Raw genomic sequence first — 20,215 nt, forward strand, 5'->3', positions numbered from 1 at the left:
AGCACTCTTAAACAGTATTAGCTCCTCTGCAGGGGGGCCCACCCTTATAAGTGTCTTCTCTTCTCAAAGACCACTTCTAGATCAGTTGCTTAAGACTCAGAATGAATTTTCCCATGGAGCCACTGCTTTCAAGGTGGTTCCTGGGCAACTGTCATAGTCTCGTTACCGAGAATGGACAGAATTATCACTGACAGCAGTCTTGAGCCACAAGTCCTGACCTGAGTCCAGGTCAGTGAGTTTGAGTTGTTTTAGGGCCAAAGAAGCAGCTCTGAGGCCTGAAGCCAAGTTCCCATGGCCCTTAACTTAATCAGGTTTTTAGGCTCTCTGAGCTTCAGAAGAAATAAAGGCGTGTAGAGAGAGGAACTGGGGGCCGGTTGGAGGTTTGGGGGCTGAATGAGTAGCAGGGGAGACGACTGCCAGCAGCAGAGGAATAAAGAGCAGGGGCAATCTTGCAGAGGTTTGGGCTGAATTGGAATTCTGGTTGCTCCCCTGTTGGGGATGATAATGGGACAGGGTGCCAGAGGAGGGTCATGGGGACAATATGGGCCTGTTGGCAGGAGAAGGCTGCAGGGAGGGCCAGCATCAGGAGAGAGAGGGCTCCACGATTATGAACAGTCATGTCTTCAGCATTTTCCAGGTATTTTGCATATGCAACTTCATTTAATTCTCAAAACAATGGTTTTAGACAGTTGTATTTTCATCCATTTTGCCAACAAGAAAGCTGGAGATCACAGAATTTAAGTAACACACCCAGAGTTGCCAGTCAATGATAGACCTGGGTTTGAAACCAGATCCCTTAGGACTGCAAAACCTGTTCTCATAGCCATTCCATGACTCACTCTCTCCTGTTAAAAGAGTGCAGTGGATAGAATTAGAGGCAAAAAACAGCAGTATAGCAAGGTTTTATTGATTTGGGAGCCAGTTAGATGTGTCCTGTTCTTTCAATTTTAATTGTTATCTCTTGAGTTGACTTTTTTCCCCCCAGTTTTATTAAGGTATAATTGACAAAAATTGTGTATATTTAAGGTGTACCATGTGATAATTTGATATATGTATAAATCATTAAATGATTACCACAATCAAGCTAATTAATACATCCATCACTTTATCCATCACCATTTGTATGTGTATATGTGTGTTGTGAGAACACTGAAGATCTACTTTCTTAGCAATTTCAAGTATACATTACAGTTTTATTAACTATAGTCATCATGCTGTACATTAGATCCTCAGAACTTATTCATCTTAAAACAAAAAATTTGTACCCTTAGACCCACATCTCCCTAATTCCTCCACCCCTCAGTCTTTGGCAACCACTGTTCTACTCTCTGCTTCTACGAGTTCTACTTTTTCAGATTTTACATATAAGTGAGATTGTCTTTCTGTGTCTGGTTTATTTTATGTAGCATAATGTCCTCCAACTTCATCTATGTAGTTGCAAATGGCAGAATTTCCTTCTTTTTATGACTAAATAATATTTCCTTGTGTGTGTGTGTGTGTGTGTGTGTGTGTGTGTGTGTGTGTGTATATAATGTATATTTTTTTAATCTGTTCATTCATTGACAGACATTCAGGTGTGTCCATATCTTGGCTGTTGTGAATAATGCTGCAATGAACATGGGAACGCAGATATCTTTGAGATACTGATTTCATTTCTTTTGGCTATATACCCAAAGTGTGATTGCTGGATCATATGGTAGTTTTATTTTTAATTTTTTGAGGAACCTCCCTTACTGTTTTCTATAAGTTGGCCTGTACCAGTTTGCGTTCCCATCGACAGTGTACATGTGTTCTGCCTTCTCCAAACCCCCCACCAACAGTTGTTCTCTCTTGCCTTTTTGATAAAAGCCTCCTGGGTAGTCTTTTGAAAAACAAATTTTCTATTTCCTTTTCATTTTCTTGTTCTCTCACACATTCATATCTCGTACATATATCCAGGTTTGAGAAAGGTGGGATGGAAATGTGTATCTGTCGGGACAGAGAGGGAAATTGGATCGGTGTTTGTCATCCCTCTTTTCTGCTGTTCCTGTTGCTCCTGGAAGAAGCTGCTTTTTACTCTTGGGTTTATTTAGGCCTTGTCCTTGATGTAGATGACACCCTGGAGGAATTTCCAAGCACAGTCGAAAGGATACTCACGGGCCTCATTTCAATCCAATAAATAACTCCACATCCTTCACAAAGAACAACTGTGAAAGATACAGCGGGCCTTGCAAAAATGAACAAGTCATGTTTCCTTTTCCTGAAAGCTTTACAGTCTTATAGAAGATGCAGAAGTATTCATACCTGAGCTACAATAAGTGTGAAAAATGGTAAAGTTCAGTAGAGCAAAATTTCACTTTTTTTAATAATTAAAAAAGCAATGCAAATTTGTTGGCAACACTCAAAATCCAAAATATTAAAAAATTAAATACCCTTTATCCTATCTCATTATCATCTTTCACGATAAACACCATTATTCATTTTAATGTCTATTTAAAATTTTTTCTAAACATTTACAAACGTGCTCATATACACTTAAATAGCCTTTCTCTCCCTTCCTTCTTTCCTTCCTTCCTTCCATAAAAGTGAGTTTGTACTCAATATTCTGCAGTTTCCTTTTTACTTCTGACATATTTATATGCTGACATTCTTTTCTTGACACTATACAACAATCTACTTAGTTCTTTCTATTGGTTGTAAATATTCTAATACATAGCTGCAACATAATTTGTTCAGATATTTCTCTCGATGAGCATTTCCATCGTTTCTATTTTTTGCAAGTACTAACAGTGCTTCAGTGAACATCCATGGACATTCCTTTATGCACAAGTGTATTTTTGTGGATAGAGTTTTGAAGTGAAATTGCTGTTAGTTATGGCATTTTGAAAGGTTTTGTTAGAGTCTGGCAAACTGCCCTCTATAAAAGGCCATGAAAGTTTACAGAATGAGTAAACGTGGTTGGGAGGAATCAGAGGAAAGTTTATTTGATGTGGTCCTTGAGGGATGAGTGGGATTTCCATAGGCAGAGTTGGGGAAAGGAAGGGTGGATAGAGGAACTGGGTGAGGAAGAGGAACAGAGGCAGGAAGCCCACAGCTGACTCTTACAAAGGGGGTAGGACCATTGAGTGGAGGTTAAGGTGTAGGGATGGGTAGAAGGAGATAAGGCTGGAAAGCATGTTTAGGTCATGAGTCTAACTTATTTTCCAGACTATGGGGAAAACATTAGGACTTTTTGTTGTAGTTGGTGTCATAATTAGATCAAATTTGCCTTTATTCAGGGGGCACAGAGATACCATGGGCATTAGTCACTTTTCTCCTGTCTGGAACCATCATATTGATTTTGAAATGTTGCTCTTTTATTCTATTTTTAATTTCTGTTAACCAGCTAAAACAAAACTCAGGACTTTTTTTTTTTAGATGTTGGGGGTAGGAGTTTATTAATTAATTTATTTATTTTTGCTGTGTCGGGTCTTCGTTTCTGTGCGAGGGCTTTCTCTAGTTGTGGCAAGCGGGGGCCGCTGTTCATCGCGGTGCGCGGGCCTCTCACTATCGCGGCCTCTCGTTGCGGAGCACAGGCTCCAGACGCGCAGGCTCAGTAGTTGTGGCTCATGGGCCTAGTTGCTCCGCGGCATATGGGATCCTCCCAGACCAGGGCTCGAACCCGTGTCCCCTGCATTAGCAGGCAGATTCTCAACCACTGTGCCACCAGGGAAGCCCCAGGACTTTTTTATTACCTAGGAAGTATAGGACCAATGTGCCCTTTTATATCAGCAAAAGTTAAAACAACTTTACTTCCTTTCTTTTTGTTATATTAACCAAATTTCTGAAGAATATGGATTTCTCCTCTGGCTATTTATCTATGGAGGCAAAGAGAGTTTCTGAAACAAAGCCTTATTAGTCTTACTATATTTAGGATTAAATCAGTGTATTTTTATATAGTGGGGTGAACTGGATTGGTGCAAATCCCCTAGATGTTGAAATCACTTGTTTGTTCTTGTTGTAGCTCTTAGACAAGGGAGAAAGGGGGTTTAATACCTAGAGATTAGCATCCCAACATGCAAGTCCTTTGGCATTTGCTAAGCAGTACACATACTGAGATCCTTCAATGATGTTTCTGCTATAAGGTGTTCTAAGCACCAATAAGCTTTCTCTAAACACTTCAAAAAATAAGAGAGTCTGGGAACATAGTTCATATCCAAATAGCTGAGATAATTTGGAGAAATCTTAAGGATAATTTCTCTCAGTTACATTTAACTGGATTTAGGTTCTTTTGCCTATGAGAACTTCTGATGTAAATACGGATGGGGTAGAGCTGGAAAATTATCACTGTGATAGCCATGAGAGTTGGGGGGATGGTAGGATTTGACGTTTTTTACCATGACTTAACTGAGCACCCACAGATAGCATTATTACATTTCTATTTAATGATAGTTATTTATAGAACACAGCAATTGTCATATTAGATAGGAAACTTCTTGTGTGAAGACTGTGTGTAGGATTCATTTTTGTGCCTCCCAAACAACCTGGCACTGTGTCTTGCATATTGGAGAAACCCAATAAATATTTGTTGGATGGTTGATTGAATGGTTAAGCCAGTGAATGGAATCAAAACTACATTGTTATTCTCATCTATTCCATCAGTTCACGTGCTATCACATTCATTTCCTCTTTAGGATAATTTCCCTCGTGGCAAATGGAAGAGTCTAAAACGTGGCTATGAGATAGGCACAGTGTTCTAAGAGCTGGGCTCTTCTGTTCTGTTGTTGCTGTTGTTGTTTTGGTTTAACAAGCACACTGTACCTTAATGAGATGCATGCCAGGGTATTTACCTCTAATGCTTTGGAAAACAATGTACCTGATATTGCAGTCACCATTTATGTAAATATATGCATGCAAATTTAGAAAAGTATAAGTTCATTAAATCTATTTTATCACAATCCAATGATTGAGGTAATAAAGGGGCAAAGAAAGATAATGCTGAATTTTAATGGCTAAAACCTGTGAGTAGAGCATTATCCAGTAATTGCAGCAGTCTAGACATAGGAACAGATGCAAAGCAGAGTGTTATTATATTAGACATTTGCCCTACTACGATACAGTCTAATTGCCCAGAAAATACATTTCTACATGAATTATTCTTAATTTGATTTGAAATAGGCCAACTGTTGTGTTTTACAGAACTTTACCAAATGATAACATGGAGCATTAAATTTAAGAATAGTTTCTCTTCAATGCCAGTGCTTTTGAAAAAGCAAATGAAAGCCTCAAAGGTAGAAATTATGTCAACTTTTCAAATAGGTAGGTTGTTTGCTTGGCAGTGTAATTAGAATTGTGGTCATCATTGTCACCTGCCTGGCTTTCGAAGTTCACAAAGTTACTACTTCAGGTAGTCTCTCCTGTTCTGTCTGAATATGTCTTCTTTAAAACTAAAGAGAAAATCATGTTCCCTTATTGAACTTGAAAGTTCCTTGAAAGTAAAATTTGTTTTTTTAAAAAATACAGTGCCTCTTTTTAGATTTATTGCTCGTTCTGAAAGTGGTTGATAAACTTAAACCCTTACCCATTTCAATCCTAAAAGATTTTCTAAGACTTTCCTAAGCATTAAATGTGAATGGTTTTTCTGAAGGAAATGTGACCCGTATAACCAGTTCTCTTTCTTGAATTTTTTAAGGTCCATTAGAAGTGAGTAATTCTGTGTCTGTAACTTTATGCCTGTATTTTTAAGAAATTCAATTCAATTTTTCTCTGCCAGCAGTGAATTTGAAAAGTCTTAAACATGCCCAAACATCTCAGAGGATTTAACGAAAATTATAATAGTAACTAGTTTCTTCCCCCCTCCCTAAAAAAAATAGAGCACACTAGTGAAATTATTTAAATTGACTGAGCCTTTTAAGCAAGTAAACACATTTTAACTAGGTTTTTTTCCCAATCCCTCCATTCATGCCAACTATAGAAATTAGCCTTCACTCTTCCTTCACTTACACATGGATACACACACTTGCATGGACACAAGAAAAATTTCTTTTCTCCTGTCAGCATTCCTCCTTAACAATGGTTAGATTAGTGGCATGAAGGCGGCCGCAGAGAAAGGACATTCAGGCCAGAAGGCTCCCCACAGGCACAGCTGGTAGGGGTTAATGGCGGCTGAACCTCCCAGCCAGGGCCTTTTCTCTATTGTGTGTTCAACTCCTGGGAAGGAGGGAGACTTGTGACAGCCACTGGGGTGCAGCGGATCAGAGGTATAGCAACTGGGTCACAGAAGCAGTGTTCAAGGGGAAGGAGAGTTTAGGACTGCAGGAAAAATGAACTCTGAAATACAAATGGCCGTGTCTCTATCTGCACACAACTGCTGCGGGAAAATGCAGAGCATTGTTTAGTAACACGGCTTATAGGCTTTTAATTCATATCGTATCCTTACAGGAACAATTGGGCAGGGGCGTTGAATTATTCATACTGGAGAGCAGTTGAAATCTGGGTCAAAACCGTACATGTATGACTAATGTATGTTATTAAAGTTTGCATGTTACTGTCTGGGAGTTCTCTTTTCCACATGGTGTAAAGGATCCAGCGCTCAGACACAATGGTCACCGAGGGAAGCTGGGGGCCTCTTGATAAATAGCAGGTTGAAATTTAAGGAGAGAGTGATTAATGTGTGTACATTGCCAGATAAAGTATGTGGGCTTGAACATGTACCATGGGATGGGGAGTGGCATGGAAGCAGATCCAGGCTTCTAATATATCTTTCGAATTAAGAACAAGACAAAGCAATAACAACAGCAGCAAGGTAGAAACGATTCTAGACGTCTGACCTCTTTAATAGATTTTTATATTTAACTCACTAAATGAGGCTTTGTAGGTAAAACATGTCTTTTATAGAGAGGCTGGATTGCTTAAAAAAGAGAGCTTGCAACTTTGAGGGACACTTACCTGTTAGTGCTGTAGTGGTGGGTTCTGTCACAAAGCATGATCCTATGGCTCAGGGCCTGGCAAACTGAGGGTCTACCATAAATGTTTGTTAGATAAAGACCCTACAGCCACAGACATTGGGTCTGCTGTTCACTTTTCGCTGAAGAGGTCTACTTGTTTGCAAATCAGAATAAGGCCCAAGGAGGACGCTTTTTATATTGGTGAAGTGAATTTGTTTCTTTTCAAAGAGCTGAACATCTCTACCAAAGGATGTTAAAACAATTCACTTCCAAATTAAAGTTGGCCTAATTTCTTTTCAGTGAATCTGGCCTTAAGAGCCGTCTAATCTGTCTAATTGGAGACCCAGTTTTTGGCCACATCTAGGCACTGAATGCTAGAGCCATCCATATTCTAATGCTTTTGGCTTGGTTTATCTAAGTTGAAAGTTTAGTGCCCCTTGATAAAAATTTGCCCTCTACTTGAGTTTGTTTTGACTTACTATACCCTGGGAAAAGGAAGCAGGAGGCTGGAGAACCGATTAGGGCCCTTAGGTTTTACCTGCGGCATCAGTATTTAATACTTGCTCAAGTCACAGTCGTTTGCGGGGGAAACAATACAGCCGAATGGGCTCATTCAAGTTGGTGTCTTTAGCTTGTAACAGGGGAGGGAAGGCAAGTGAGTCAAAGCCTTGGTGTTATAGCACTTTGAGGCAAATTGAAGAAGTTCTGCTTTGCTGAACCTTGACGTGTCTTCTTGGAAGGGCTTGGCATTCAGAGTGCACGAGCCTCCTAGGCACCCCTAGTCACAAACGACCAACGCCAGTGACCATCTTATTAGAAGCATCCTCATTGATGCCTGGAAGCCGGTAGAGGATTTGTACACTATTTAGGGTAGTTGGAGTTCAGTCGACAATCTGGAGCACCATAACTATTTTAATATGCCAAAATATGTGTCTGCAAAGATACAAGATCACAGGTCAGTGCTATTTACAAAATTCATAGGTGTAAAACACCAGACATTATTTGATTCACAAATATTCACTTTATCCCTATCGTTTCATTACAAGTGTTGAGGATTATCCTAACATATGATTATCAAAGTATACAGAAGTAAGAATACGGAAGCTTTTCTAATGTACACAGTAAGTCAGCAGGAAGACCAAAAATGTATCCTCAACACATCCATACTCTACTAGAAAGAGCTCCTCCCTCTCTTGAAAGCACTTCATTTTCTTTTCTTTCCATCCTTTTAAAATTTGGGGCTGAGGGGTGTGGCAAACAAAAACAGTCAGAGGATGCTGCACTTCTCTGATCGCTCTAACCACCAAGGAATCCTGAGAGTTAAAGTCCATTCTCGTTTCTTTAAAATTCTAAGCCCTTTGACCCCAAACTTAAAAGTTCTCGTGTGTGTGTGCGTGCGTGTGTGCGTGCGTGTGCGTGTCTATACACTTACATTTCTTTTTAATTTGAAAGAGGGAAAACAAGTCACACCTGGACTGAGACTTTTCTCTCCTGCCAAATTTCAACTCACGTTACATTTTTATTACTATGTTATTATAAATCCCAGAAAACAAGGCTAACGTGACCTGCTTGTAGCCGAGCTTGCAGAAGCTGGCATAATAAGATGTATTTGCATTCCCTGGTTTTTTTTTTAATAAAAGAGAAGGTGAGACTAGGGGAGTTTGTTGACCTTATTGCCCTGGTATGTGTATTAAGCACACAAAGATACAAAGAAATATTAAATTAAGAGCACAGAAAGAATTGATTCAAATGACAGGCTCGCACATTATGAAGGTTTTGCATTTAATAAGCTCCTGATCTCCCTGGGGTGAAGCAATTGATTCAAACAGTTTGTTGTCACATTTTTTAAAATGTAGGTAATTCCATTTTCAGAAACAAATTTAACGGAAGATGCTGTTTACAAAATCGCATCGCTGTTTTTAAACCACTTGCTCCAAGATTATACGATACAGCTACCCAGGACATGCTCGGGAAAGGGTTAAGCTTTTCTGACTTTCAGATACAATGAAATTATGACAGGAAGAAAATCGTGCCATTTTAGCATGAAAATGCTTGTACAAATACTGTCGTTCCTTCCTTCTTACTTTCTTTATAATGCCTCAGCGATAGCTAAGATGACAGACATTTGACAGGTATCTGTAAGCATACGGCCCAGGCAGCTCATTAAAGTTTTTCTTTCTATGCATCAGCTTTCACAAAGGCAAAAACCCATTAGCATTGACTATTTTGCAGATTAGAAGAATTAAGGGCTTCAAACGTTGGCTTATACCAAGCAATGTCATTTGTGAAGTGATGTTTGCTTTATTATTTCCCTTTCTCTCCCTCTGAAACCAGACTGACATGACTTTAGCTCAACGTAGGGCATAATGTGCAAACCAAAGACTGGTTCATCGATGAAAAGAAACACATTCCCTTTTAGACATGACTGGAATGGCAAAGAGGGGAGACTTTACATGTACTATTTAGGCTCATTAGAGGACTGATTATGATAGTTCTCTGGTGTAATCTTTAATCGACTTTGACACTAGATTTGCCCCGTTACAAATCCTGTCATGCAAATTAAGTCATTTGTGTTGTTTGATATGGAAAGATCTGCTATGAAATGAAAGATTAGCTCGCAGATGAGGCACAAGAGACTGCTGCCCTCGTGCACTGTGCAACTGATTACAGGGATGACAGCGTCCATTTCTACACTGCTGTTAACACTTAGGAAAGGGGATTACATTCACGTGGCTTTAGGTCTTCCTGCATGAAGATATTCAAAATAGGGGTTCATATTTTCATAGCTGTTGTTCTTGGACTCTACCAAACAGGTGCTCTGAAGGGAGTGCCATAATGTCAAGTTACTTTAACCTGCTTTCCATAGGGTGAGATTGTGTATGCGCACGTTCATGGATGAAATCCCTTTCTATACAGGTGATTGGTGTTGACTGACTGATGGGCGGCTCGACAAACTAGGTTTGAGTTCCAGTTGTCCCAGAAAACCATAATTTAATTTGGGCCTTCTACTCCCATCCCTCCTTCTGTTTTCAATGTTGGATGGCCATACTCTCAGGTTTTGGGCCTAATTGATTGTAAAATGGAAAAGGTAGTGACTTGTAAGACTTAAGGAGAGTTTTCTCAAAAAGGTTCAAGTGAAAAGCTAAACCATGTAAATAAAACAGTAACCTGAATATTAATGCTATATAATGACTCTAGCAACTGGAATCTTGTAATTTCTACAGTCTGGTTAAACTTTGCTGGGTAAGTCTGGCCCTGAAAATACAAATTAAATCTTAGCAGGAGATGGGGAGGAGAAACTAGATTTAATTAAAACTGCTTATCCTACAAGTACATCATAGAATATACTTGTTTGGGGCTTTTGTTTTCTTTTCAAAACTCTCTTCTGATTTATAACGAGAAGTTCACCATATCCAGACCAAATCAGACATGGCTTATAAACAAAGACATCTACCTAGCACAGAATGTTCTATGATGAGTTGAAGGTAAGCATTAAGGATGGTTGACAGGAAGAAAATCATAAGCTGCGTAATCCCGTGGGTACAGAGAAACTTTAAAAATAGTTTGACTTGCTGTACATAATAGTCACTTAGCATTACTGTATTCAAAGACCAGAGGTAAAAGTTGAAGTAATTCCTTCCTTCTGTGATACTTCAGCCAAAACTGATCAAGAAGCTTATTCTTCCTGAGACTATTTTGGGGGATTTAAAGAAAGTGCCATTTTCCTATATATGCTGATAGTTTCTTGATTGTCATTTATGAGTAATTACTTTAGGTTAAACCAGATATTTAGCTGTAAGAAAGTAGCTATATAAATGAAAAGTTTTTAAAAACTAAATTTTAAAACATTAGCCATATTTAGTATGTAGTCTTATTGGTTTAAAAACTTTTTAAAGCCATACATTTGAAATAGGAATTAAGAGTTACAAAGTTACTAGGCGTAATTTTGCTTCATTGAACATTAAAACAAAAAATTGTGACCCAATCAAGAGGCCCAAACCAAATATAATCCAGTTGTCCTTACCTTCAATTATTTCTTATTTATTAATCTATGGCTTGCATTCTATTTCTTTTCACAAATACTTTGTTAAAAAGTGACAAAATATGATTATAGACTTGCTGTTAAATGAAAGGTCAAATGCAATACAGCAGTCAGCTGCCTGGAAAGAAAGTAGGTGCTCTGAATTTCAGGCACCAGATAAATATTCCGTGTAATTCAGGGGCTGTCATGGAAGGTACCTTTGATTGAATACTAATGTAAATAGTCATTTAAAATCCCTTTTAAGTGATCATAACACAAGTTAGAGTGGCCTCCAGCAGCTTCATCCATGTATCTTCTTTTGGAACATTTTTAATAGGCACGCTTTGTCTTTTGAATGAGTCACACACCTCTGTTTTGATTAACTTTGATCAAATTTGGAGATTTCATTTTCCCTTGTAGCTAGGTAGGGAATTCGCCATTTAGATCATTGGAAGGAATTTTAATGAATGAATAACATGTACATTTTCCTTGGCAATCTCCAGGAGAAAATTAGTCCATAATAGAATTTAACTAAAGATCTGAGAAAATTTTCACAGTTTCTCATTCTTACCTCACCAAGGTGTAGGAAAATGTACACGTAGATTTCACTCCCCTTGATGTTCATGAGAGACCTAGGTATATTTTAATAATGTGAATTTGTACAAAATCATAAAAGCATGGAGGAAGGGATCCTAAAAAATGCATAAAGGAAGAAAAATAAAATGAGTTTTGCATAACGAAAGAAGATGAAAAATCTGTAAGTTAAGAATGGATTAATACGTAGCTTTTAGTACTGTTACACTGACATATGACTGAGAGTTATTACAGTTTATGCACAGTGTTTCATTCATAAGGTATAATCCTTGCTATTAATGTAGTACTTTAATATTGTAGCACAGTAAGCTTAACTGTTGCTATTCCTCAGCCATCCCTTTTGCTCAGAGACCTAGACAAGCACACAGATTGTTTCAGGCCAGTGATGGACCAGTAGTAAAGGGCATGCTGGTACTTCTAGACAGGGCAGTCGTTCTCAAATTTAAGCCTGGAGGGCGTGTTAAAACAGATTGCTGGGCCTACCTGCAAACTTTCTCATTCAGCTGTGGGCAGTGAGATTTTGCATTTCTGACAAGTTGATGCTGATGATACTGGTCTAGGGACCACAGTTTGAAACCATCGAAATAGGGTATCATAGAGATTCCTGAGGCTGTGAGATTATGGGGACATCTCTGAGGACAAGGGAGAGAAGGGAAATAAATTGCCAACTGACTTCCTTTAATGTTCTGTCTTTTTCTCCTTTATTTTAATGTAGGAAATACCCAACTTAGTTCTCAGAATATATTTTTCAATTTTTATCAAATTTCAGATTTTTTTCATAGGAAAGGAATATAATATCCAGGGCATAATAAGTCCTTAACAAATATTTTTAACTGTTTCATTCCCAGGCTAGCCCAAAGAGAATATTTAATGCATGGTGTTTTTGATACACAGGATTGTGTGGTGCTGATGATTAAGAAAATTTTAACTTGAACACCGAATCTCCATCGTTCTGTGACAAGATGTATTCTGAGTTTTGTTGGGTACCAGAACAACACCTGAATTTAGAATGAGGTCTCCATGGGTGAGGTAAGCAAAGGTAATAGGTTTAAGGAGTGGGATGGAGTGGGTTGTGGAGAAAAGCAGAAATTCTTGGATATCAAGTATTTCAATCTCCAATTACAGTCCTTTCAGCAACCGTTAAAAAGCCCTTGTTATGTGCCAAGTTCTGGGTTAGGGGCTGGGGTGATACAGATATGAGCTCCCTACCTTCAGGGGACAGCGATCTCATTTGTTCTCTGTACTTGCTGAGATTAAGGAAAAGCCAGCTCTGGGTTCTTCTAGGACCACAGTGGTCCTAGGATTGGGCCTGCCACCTATTATGTGGGTGATCTTGCATCAGTCCTTAAACCTCTTTGAGCTTTGTGTGTGCTCTTGTGGCATGACTGTGTATCACATTGTTTTTTTCCATGCTTTGGATCATGTTCTTTCGCATCATGATTTTACTTAATTTTCACAGCTCTTCAGATATATAAGCGTTGTCCCCATTTCACAGTGGTAATCATTTTTCTAAAATGTTGATAGTAAGTTTTGTCCTGTACTTCGCAGAAGACTTCTGAGGGTCAAAGAGATGATTTTGGGTAAGAGCTTTGCAGACTTTAAAGTGCTTTGCAGATGTGAGGCATCATTGTTCACTACACGTAAACATGTGTTTATAAGGTTTTTCTGTATGCCGGTTACCCTCAGATGTTTATAATTAGAGAGAAAGAAAGTGAAATAAAAGCATTTGCCTCTATGAGGCTGGAGTTCCAAGACCCCCACGTCTCTTCTTTTGGTGACTGGGTACAGGTGCTTTTTGAATCGAGTCTCACCCGCAACAGCATGGCCTAAACGCTCTGTTTATGCCTGGGCTACTGGCTGGCTCACAGTAGTGCCCTCTTGGCATTTCAAAAGTGGACCTCCAGCCTTGTTACGTCTGCCATCCTGTCCCTGTCACTACTTCCGGCTTTAGCCTAAATTCCGCATGGCCATCCCTTTCCGTGTCTTTACCTCTGACAATTCTGACATCCACACTAATGACCCTTCAAATGTCCCAAATTCAAAAGGTATGCTGCCTTTTTCCTTGCTCTCCTTCTGAGCTGCTCTATGTCCGCAATTCAAAATATCCAATCCTCAAATACTTTCCAACCTCTTTCCTGCACTTATAAATCCTCCACACTTAGGTCTTTAGTCATGGCCTCCATGTGGCCTCCTCCTGTGCCCATATGACTCTCCCTGATTTTGTTTGTTTGTTTGTTGGGTTGCTACTTATCCGTACCTACAATGTGGTAAGCACTGTGCTAAGTACTAGGGGTGGAGAGACCAAATAGAGTCTTCATTCAAGGTGCTCTTGACCTAACGGGGACGACAGTCTAAACTAACTAAACCAACAAGGATAAGAGGACGTGGGAAAGGGCCATGTGGAGGTTTGTACTGGCTGCTGCAGAACTTAGATGAATGGGCAGTTTCCTGGATGTGATGCTGGGGTCTTAAAAGACAAGTAGCGTTGACCATCTGTGTGTGCATAGAAAGGATGTAAGAGTAAAGGAGAAGTAGAAGTGAGGACATATGGAGACCTAGACAGGTTTGGAATGCTTGAGGAGACTTTAAGTAGCTAGATTCAGCCTCAGTAGAAAGTGCAGATGTGAGATGCTTAGAGAAAGAAGGAATCTGCGCCTGGGCAAGTAATCAGGAGTCAGATCACGCAGGTGCTTGTGTGCTCTACCATGAAGACATATGACCTGATTTGTTAGATCATATCACAGTTAGAAAAAACACGCTGGCATCAAGATTGGTGGCAGGGACGCCACTGAGGTGCCATTGCATTCATCTAGGCAGGAGACGATGCGGGTCTGAACCAAGGCAGATGTTAACCCAGACTCTGGGCTTTGCTCCTCTCTCTTCTCAAGCTAAACTCCATCATCAATCATGCCAGCACTGATTCTGCTATACCTTTTCAAAGTCTTTAAAGTCTACGTATCTGTTGACTCAGTAATTTCAGATCTCGGAATTTAACTGAGAGAAGTCTTCAAAGATAGATGTATAAAAATAAAATGTTACTATAAAAATTTACAACTTTTCCTTTCGGCGGCGCGTGGCAGCAAGATGGCAGTGCAGGTATCCAAGAAGAGGAAGTTTGTGGCTAACGGCCTATTCAAAGCTGAACTGAATGAGTTTCTCACTCGGCAGCTGGCTGAAGATGGGTACTCTGGAGTTGAGGTCCGAGTTACACCAACCAGGACAGAAATCATTATCTTGGCCACCAGGACACAGAATGTTCTTGGTGAGAAGGGCTGGCGGATCCGGCAATTGACTGCTGTGGTTCAGAAGAGATTTGGCTTCCTTGAGGGCACTGTAGAGCTTTATGCTGAAAAGGTGGCCACGAGAGGTCTGTGTGCCATTGCCCAGGCAGAGTCTCTGCGTTACAAACTCCTAGGAGGCCTTGCTGTGCGGAGGGCCTGCTATGGTGTGCTGCGGTTCATCATGGAGAGTGGGGCCAAAGGCTGCGAGGTCGTGGTGTCGGGGAGACTCCGAGGACAGAGGGTTAAATCCATGAAGTTTGTGGACGGCCTGATGATCCACAGTGGGGACCCTGTTAACTACTATGTTGATACTGACGTGCGCGACGTGCTGCTCAGACAGGGTGTGCTGGGCATCAAGGTAAAGATCATGCTGCCTTGGGACCCGAGTGGTAAGATTGGCCCTAAGAAGCCCCTGCCTGATCACGTGAGCATTGTGGAACCCAAAGATGAAATACTGCCCACCACTCCCATCTCCGAACAGAAGGGTGGGAAGCCAGAGCCGCCTGCCATGCCTCAGCCGGTACCCACAGCATAATAGGGGCTCCTTGGCTGCTGGATCTGGAGTCTGGATGTTGCTCTATAAAGACCTTTAATAAAATCTTTTTAAAAGAAAAAAAAATTTACAGATAGCCTAATTATCCAATAATAGAAGATTAGTTAAGCAAATTTTTCTATAACATTTAGTGATATTTGAGGCAACCATGAAAATGATCATGAAACCGGATTTGACTATTTAACTATAATCCCTAAATAAAATACTGAGTTTATTTGTAAGGATTCTCAAACCACATTCTTCTCAGCTCCTGGTGTTTTTCTCTCTCATGACTTGATTCTCTATCCCCCTTAGATCCTCACTGTCAAGATATTAGCATTAGCCTGAAGACATCTGTTGCCATCTTAATTTTCCTACTGCCTTACTTTTACTGATAGGCTGCCTCACTTTGGGAGACTTTCTTTAGGTGTACAAAGCCACTGATCTCTTACTAGGCTTGGGGCAGGCTGGGTCTTTTCTTCCTCTTGTTAATTAATGTACTGTAAAGGCAAGAGCTTTAATTTTGGCTCTGCAGCTGGCCACACCAGACTTGTGGTTATGGCTTATGGCCTAGGGGAAGTATTTTCTTACATATTTAATCAGTCACTGACTTAAGGTGAAACACCAAAGCTAGGCTACAGTGCTCATTCATTTCCTCATTGGACAAAATCTCACTAAAGAGTATTCTGGGCGTGGCACTGCAGTGTGGTGAAACAGGGAGGAGCCATACAGGTATTTATGGCCTGGAGCCTGTTGTTTAGGAGTTTGGACTTTTGTTGCAAGGGATTCTGTAAGAGGCTACACGAGAAGAATGTAAGATGGGAAGATTAGCTAAGAAAACAATAACAGCAGCAACATGAGTAACAGTAAATAACATTTGTATAGAAAGTTTGACAGCGTATAATTTGTATTTCACATACATTAGAGTGCTCTTCTAATGCGGGTGTCACCAAATCCACATGTATCTTAAGTGTTCAAGAGAGAAGGAAAGCACTTTGGCCTAGGGTGATCAGCCCAAGAAGAAGTATTAGGATTGGAATGCGAAGGGGGATAGGTAGATAGAAAAAAAGACCACTCTGTTTGGTGGGAATGATATAAGAAAAAGCACAGAACAGGGAAGTACAAGTCGAGTTAGGACTAGAAATTGGACTGGGGCTCATAGTTTGGGAAGAGGAGTGGGTGAGGGTCAGGAAGTGGGAGACCGGGGGTGACGAAACCTGGACACGTAGCCGACTGTGGAGCTCCTGAATGCCAAGCTTAGGAATTTGTGAATAATGGAATATCATGTTAAGAGTAGCAGTTTTAGAAGAATTATCTCACAACTGGAGGCAAAAGGGACAAAAGTGGGGACTAGAATGGATATCAGATATGCCGCACTGAGTCGCTAAGCCCCTGGATTTTGATGGTGACTATTACAGCTGTCTATTCCTGGTTAACAAACCATCCAAAAATTTAGTGGCTTAAAAACGACACTCTGTTATTTCTTCTGGTTTGTAGGCAGACTGGGCTCCACTGGGGGTTCTTTCTTGAGATTACTCAGGGGCTTATAGGCAGATGTGGCCAGGGCTGCAGTCGCCTAAAGGCTTGGCTGAGCTGGACGTTCAGGATGGTTCACTCTCCCGACTGAAATGCCGGCTGTCATCGGGGAGCTGAGCTTGACTGGAGCACCTTCACATGCCTTGGGCTTCTCACAGAGTGGCAGCTGGACTCTGAGAGAGCTGCAAGGCTTCTTATGACCTGGCTTTGAGAGCCCCAGAATGGCATTTCTATTGAAGTCTGCCCAGATTCAAGGAGAGGGGAATTAGACCGCATCCCTCAATGGGAGAACTGTCAAAGAATTGTGGGCTATTTAATTTGTCACAGTAATTGTGAAGATGGAAAATAGGCACTTCCTGGAAGTAACTTGTTGGTCAAATGTGGGGGGCGGGGCATACATAGAGGGCTGGGCTAAGATCACTAAGAGATTTTTAGGCCTGATTATCAGGGAAAAGAGCTCTCATATCACCTTCTCTTGCATTAGCCCAGTGTCTACTCAATGTGCTATAAGTGCTGCTTATTTGCGTCTATCCACCTCTGTTCCCTAACAGCAAAGATTGGATTGGAATTGTTTCTCTTGTATCTCCAGTGCCCCATTCAAATCTTGTTATAAAATAGGCATTCAAAAAATATTAGTTAAACCAATGGATAAATGAGTCACTACCAGGAATACATAGGGCAAAGGGAACAGCTGATTTGGAGAGAAAGGATATTATTTGATGTTAGATATATTTAAGTTTAAGAGGCCAGGGATATCTGAAAATTGCCAGCTATTGCTGAAATATGAAACTGGGGTTCAGAGAGATCCAAGGAATGACACAGATTTGTGCCCCTGTACGAAGCTGATCATCATCAGGCTATATGAGTTCTCCAAGGGAGAGATGTAGAAAAGAAGAAGAAGGTTAAAGAGTTAGCCAAGAGCTTTTTATTCCATGAGTAGGAGGAAGAATAGGCAGTCAGAAAATGTGGTAAGGAGGGCTCATATGTAAGATCATAGTACCTGTGAAAAGCCAATATTTATCACCTTTGATTTGGAATCTTGGTAATTGATTCCTTCCCCCAAATACTCATACACTTTGATCTAGGGATACTGAGAAATTTTTTCAGAGGAATCACTCAAACAACCTAAAAGCTATATATGCAAAGAATTTCCTTACAAAATTACCTGTAACAAAAGAGTCATATTTTCCAGAGAAGTCAAGAAAGTTAAAGAGTGAGAAAAGACAAGTGGAAATAGAACATTGGCAGATAAAAAGTCAAAACTTTTAAATTAATATTTTTATAAAAAATAGTGTGTGGGGCTTCCCTGGTGGCGCAGTGGTTGAGAATCCACCTGCCGATGTAGGGGACATGGGTTCGTGCCCCGGTCCGGGAAGATCCCACATGCCGCGGAGCGGCTGGGCCCGTGAGCCATGGCCGCTGAGCCTGCGCGTCCGGAGCCTGTGCTCCACAACGGGAGAGGCCGCAACAGTGAGAGGCCTGCGTACCGCAAAAAAAAAAAAAAAAAAAAGTGTGGAGCTTACTTCTTTCTGTACTGTCTTGTTGAAAACATTGGTTAATGTCACATTGTTAATACAGAAATTTACCTTTGCAAAGCATGTCTCTCAACTCTACCCCTCAGTCCATGCCCCATATGCCTTGGATTTCAAGATTTCAAGGTAAAAAGGAATTCTAGATCCGTGAGTAGGAATCCCCAGATGCTTATTCCTGCTTTTCCTCCTGATTTCATCAGTTTAGCTTTGATGAACCTTAAGTCTCTTATCCATAAAATAATTAGAAGTGCTGGAAGTTTCTTAAGTCTTTTCTAGCTTTAAAAGTCTTTAACTTCATGGTTCCGAAGTCAAAAGTTTGGAGTCTCCTGATATTTATGTACTTAGGGGAAGAGAAATTTCCCCAAAGTGTAGCTTTGGTAGAGTGATCAGTCATGACAGTTGGATTCAGGTTACTTCCTATGTGATGATTACAAATAAAGGGTTGTTGATAATAAGCTTTAGGTCTTGTTTAGCACTAGGTGATAAAAACCACTTTTTGGTCTTGTGAGTTACTTTCCCCTCTGATACTGACCACACCTGGGCAGGTGGGGACCCTGTCCTCAAACAGCTGGCTCCGGGTCTTGATTTTCAGTAACCTAAGGCTAATGTTCATGGAGGGTTTTGACTCCCTGATCCAGCATTTCAAACCTCCAAGAAAGATGCTACAGTGCTAAGAATGAGGTATAGAGGCACTCACCAAGTAAAAATATAGAGTGATGAATAAATTATAAATAATAATAGAACATGAAGTATTACCAAAGAAGATTTATTTCTCAGCCACATAAAACTTTCTAGAACGTGTTAGAGTATCTGGCCATTTTGGTAAAACCAGGATGTTACAAATAAGTTATCCTACAAAAAATAGGGGTCAGTGTGTTTGAATATCAACCATTTGCTACCCAAGTAACCTTAAAAGTCTTAGAAAGATGCGGCTCTGAGTCACTTTGGAAACAAATATACGCAGATATATAGATATGAAAGCAAATGGAAAATGAACATATTCTAGATCACTATAGTAGTGTAGGCAAAATGAGGTGTCATGAATCAAATTTGCCCAGGACTCAATTTAATATGAAATCTAAGAGGGAAAAAAATTGGTACATAGTTTAAATTTCATTTTAGTATAATTCTGTAATGATGATGATGATGGTATGAAATTAAGTACATGTTACAAAAAATTTAGGAGACCTAGCATAGAGGCCTAGCATCTTGTTCCTTTGTTGTTATATTGACAAAAAATGATATGTGAGAGAATAAATTATTAAGGTGATTCAGTCTAATTCAATAAATTATATATTGGCGCACTTAGGGCAAACTAGACCTTAGATTTTTTGAAACATTTGGAAAAGATGGACACAATTTTTAAAGTTTGATTGAAATAACAGAATTTAGTCAAAATTCAGCTTAATGAATAAAAACTATATAAATTAATATATGGTCCATAGGAAAAATTTAAAACTATAAAAATTGATTAAATGAAATGCAACTAATAGCATAAATATAAGCATAAGTAAGTCACACATGTAAAATACTGTCAGCTAGACATTGAATGGTTGTCATTGTGTGCTAGGTGTATGCTCAGTTCTGTATTCACTGATATGATAGCGTTCAATTCCTGTAACAGTCCTCTGACGTAGGAACTAATACCCCTATTTTCAGACAAAAAACCTGAGTCTTCGAGACTTGCTTCTAACGAAACAGCTGAAGTTTTCATTTGAACTCCGTACCTGCCAGTTCCAAGGCTCATGATCTTAATCACCATGCCCTCGAAGAGCATGAAATAAACACCAGAAATTCATGGAGACAGAAACTCA

General features: G+C 39.9%; 1 protein-coding gene across 1 annotated transcript; it reads left to right on the forward strand.

Annotated features, from left to right (window-relative positions):
- Positions 1-14,581: 14,581 nt before the first annotated feature.
- LOC116759342 (40S ribosomal protein S3-like) lies at positions 14,582-15,420 on the forward strand. Its single transcript, XM_032642996.1, has one exon. It carries the CDS (start codon positions 14,605-14,607, stop codon positions 15,334-15,336), a length of 732 nt encoding a protein of 243 aa, XP_032498887.1. The 5' UTR covers positions 14,582-14,604; the 3' UTR covers positions 15,337-15,420.
- Positions 15,421-20,215: the final 4,795 nt, after the last annotated feature.

The sequence above is a fragment of the Phocoena sinus genome, chromosome 9 (assembly GCF_008692025.1).
Source record: "Phocoena sinus isolate mPhoSin1 chromosome 9, mPhoSin1.pri, whole genome shotgun sequence".
NCBI lineage: Eukaryota > Metazoa > Chordata > Mammalia > Artiodactyla > Phocoenidae > Phocoena > Phocoena sinus.